Source organism: Zeus faber (genome assembly GCF_960531495.2).
Source record: "Zeus faber genome assembly, chromosome: 4".
Lineage (NCBI taxonomy): Eukaryota > Metazoa > Chordata > Actinopteri > Zeiformes > Zeidae > Zeus > Zeus faber.
In genome coordinates, this window is record NC_137191.1 from 22,943,547 (window position 1) to 22,946,046 (window position 2,500).

At 48.1% G+C, this 2,500-nt stretch overlaps 1 protein-coding gene across 1 annotated transcript in view; it reads left to right on the forward strand.

Moving 5' to 3' along the window:
* Positions 1–2,500, forward strand: part of slit2 (slit homolog 2) — a 92,994-nt gene that overhangs the window by 67,865 nt on the left and 22,629 nt on the right. The window contains exons 15-16 of the mRNA XM_079998842.1: positions 239–402; positions 907–930. Of these exons, the coding sequence (XP_079854968.1) occupies positions 239–402; positions 907–930 (188 nt within the window). The remainder of the gene's footprint in view (positions 1–238; positions 403–906; positions 931–2,500) is intronic.

Sequence of the window (2,500 nt, forward strand, 5' to 3'; positions counted from 1 at the left end):
CATGTGCCCAGAGTAGTTGTAATAATAATTGACAGATAATCCCCGATCAGGTGTATGGATCGGTTATCGAAAAATAATGTACAGGTTGACATCAAAACGGGCCATAGCTCTGGAAATACTCGACGACCCTACAGCCAATCAGAAGCGAGCGTTCGTTCGCCCGGGGCCCAATGCCTTTGTACGCTTGTGCGCTCATGTGGCGGTGTATATTTTAAACACCTTTCCTCCGTCTCGTCAGCCATCTGGCCCAGAACCCGTTTATCTGTGACTGCCATTTGAAGTGGCTGGCCGACTACCTGCAGGAGAACCCCATCGAGACCAGCGGAGCGCGCTGCACCAGCCCGCGGCGGCTCGCCAACAAGCGCATCGGACAGATCAAGAGCAAGAAGTTCCGCTGCTCAGGTAAACACACAGGAGAAGAAATGAGAACGGTGGACGGCAGTAGACGCACGGAGAAACACCAACACACGCATGCACACCAACTCATCGGGATCGATCCTCACGTCGGAAAACGGCGTCGAATGAGCGGCTTCGGCAACGCTCGCCGCTTTTTCCCAGCGGATCAAACTCTCAGGTCGTGACTTTCCACCTGAGCGGCCGGGTGTGAAATCTCTATCTTTTCCTGCGTGATCATTCTGTGTCTTCCGCTCCCTCTTCTCTCCACTAACTGCTCCCCCTTTCGCCTCTCTGGTTCTTCCGATTATTACACACACACACACACACACACACACACACACACACACGAGTGGATTTCTTCTGCTCCCGGGCGTCTTGTGAGAAATGCTGACGATTCCTGACCTTTCTTTCTTTGATTGTTCACACTTACTTTCTCTCTCTCTCTCTCTCTCCCTCTCTCTCTCTCTCGCTCTTGTTCTCTCTCTCACTTTTATACTCTCTCTCCATTAGCTAGGGAACAGTATTTCATCCCAGGTATCGTATGCGTGTGCACGTGCGTGTGTGTGTGTGTGTGTGTGTGTGTGTGTGTCTGTGTGTGTGTGTGTGTGTGTGTGTGTGTGCGCGCGCACGTGTGCACGTTGGTGTGGCACGCTCTGGTTTCTCACTACTGACACTAGGGACGCTCGCTGACTCACGCTCACAATGCACTGCTATGCCATGTGTGAAAAAAACACCTTGAGTGACACTGTTTGCGATAACAAGGTACAAAAAAAAAAAAAAAACATGTAACAAAAAAAACATGTACTGGACATGTTTCACTTTGATATATTTCAGACCGAAACACCAGTATTCAAATGGAACAACAAAGCTAGTTTGTGTTTTTATTGTCATTGATTTCGACGACAGGCTTGTGTGCCCTGAAGATGCCTTCAATTCATGATAATGAGAGTGAAAGACACACACACATACACACACACACACACAAAAGCCCCAAGTTAGCTGAATACGGTGTTAAAATCCACATGATTATCACCATATGAAATTCCCCCAAATTGTTCAGTCCTGGCGCTTATTGCACAGGAACAGCGCGGCCGTCTATTCGTGTACGGATCACAGGGGCGATACACGTACAATGATAACTAATGTCTGAGCGTGTGTTCCCACGGGCACTCGTGTCGGGCTGGGCTCGGTGCAGATCATCAAAAAGGTCACGGAGTTACCGCGCTCAGAGGAATGCTGGGATTTATGCAAATGAGACGCGCATCGGAGATCCGTGGTGGGGCTAAAGGCAGTCATTAGCACGGCGGCACACAGAGGAGCTGGCGAGTGTGTGTGTGTGTGTGTGTGTGTGTGTGTGTGTGTGTGTGTGTGTCTGTGTCTGTGTGTGTGTGTGCGTGTGTCCCCATACGTGGGCATACTGTATGTATCTTTGTATGTATGTCTTCCCCCGCGTGTCCTTGTGTGACTGTGTCTGTGCTTGTGAATGTTTTTGTATGTGTGTGTGTGTTGATGTGTGTGTCTTTTTCTGTGTGTGTATTTTATGTGAATGTGTGTGTCTATCTATGTGCGTTTTATTTTTATTTAACCTTTTACAGTAAGTCTAATTTACAAGAGAGTCCTGATAAATGTATTTCTGTGTGCATGCATGCATGTGTGTGTGTGTGTGTGTGCGTGTGTGCGTGTGTGTGCGTGTGCGTGTGTGTGCGTGCGTGTACGTGTGTGTGTGTGTGTGTGTGTGTGTGTGTGTGTGTGTGTGTGCGTTTGCAGCAATCATTAGCTCTGACGCCCAGGGGAGGACAGGGGTTTCAAAGCCCTGGTACCACATACGGGGCAAAGCTGAATAATTGAAGACGTGCAGTTTAAAAGTTGAATAAACATGATCTGCTCCGTGTTCCAACCCTGCTCTCTGCTGTAGCAGATCAACCGGTTGAATTTGCATAAAGACCTACGATTCCACGGCGACGTTATTTTCGATCCATATCCAGTCATTCAGATCAAACCCATGTTTGCACAGAAAACCCCTTTGTTTCTCTTCAACTCCAACTCTGTGTTTGGCTTTTAAAGGTTGAAACCACAACAAAATGAAATAAAACCAGATCAATCA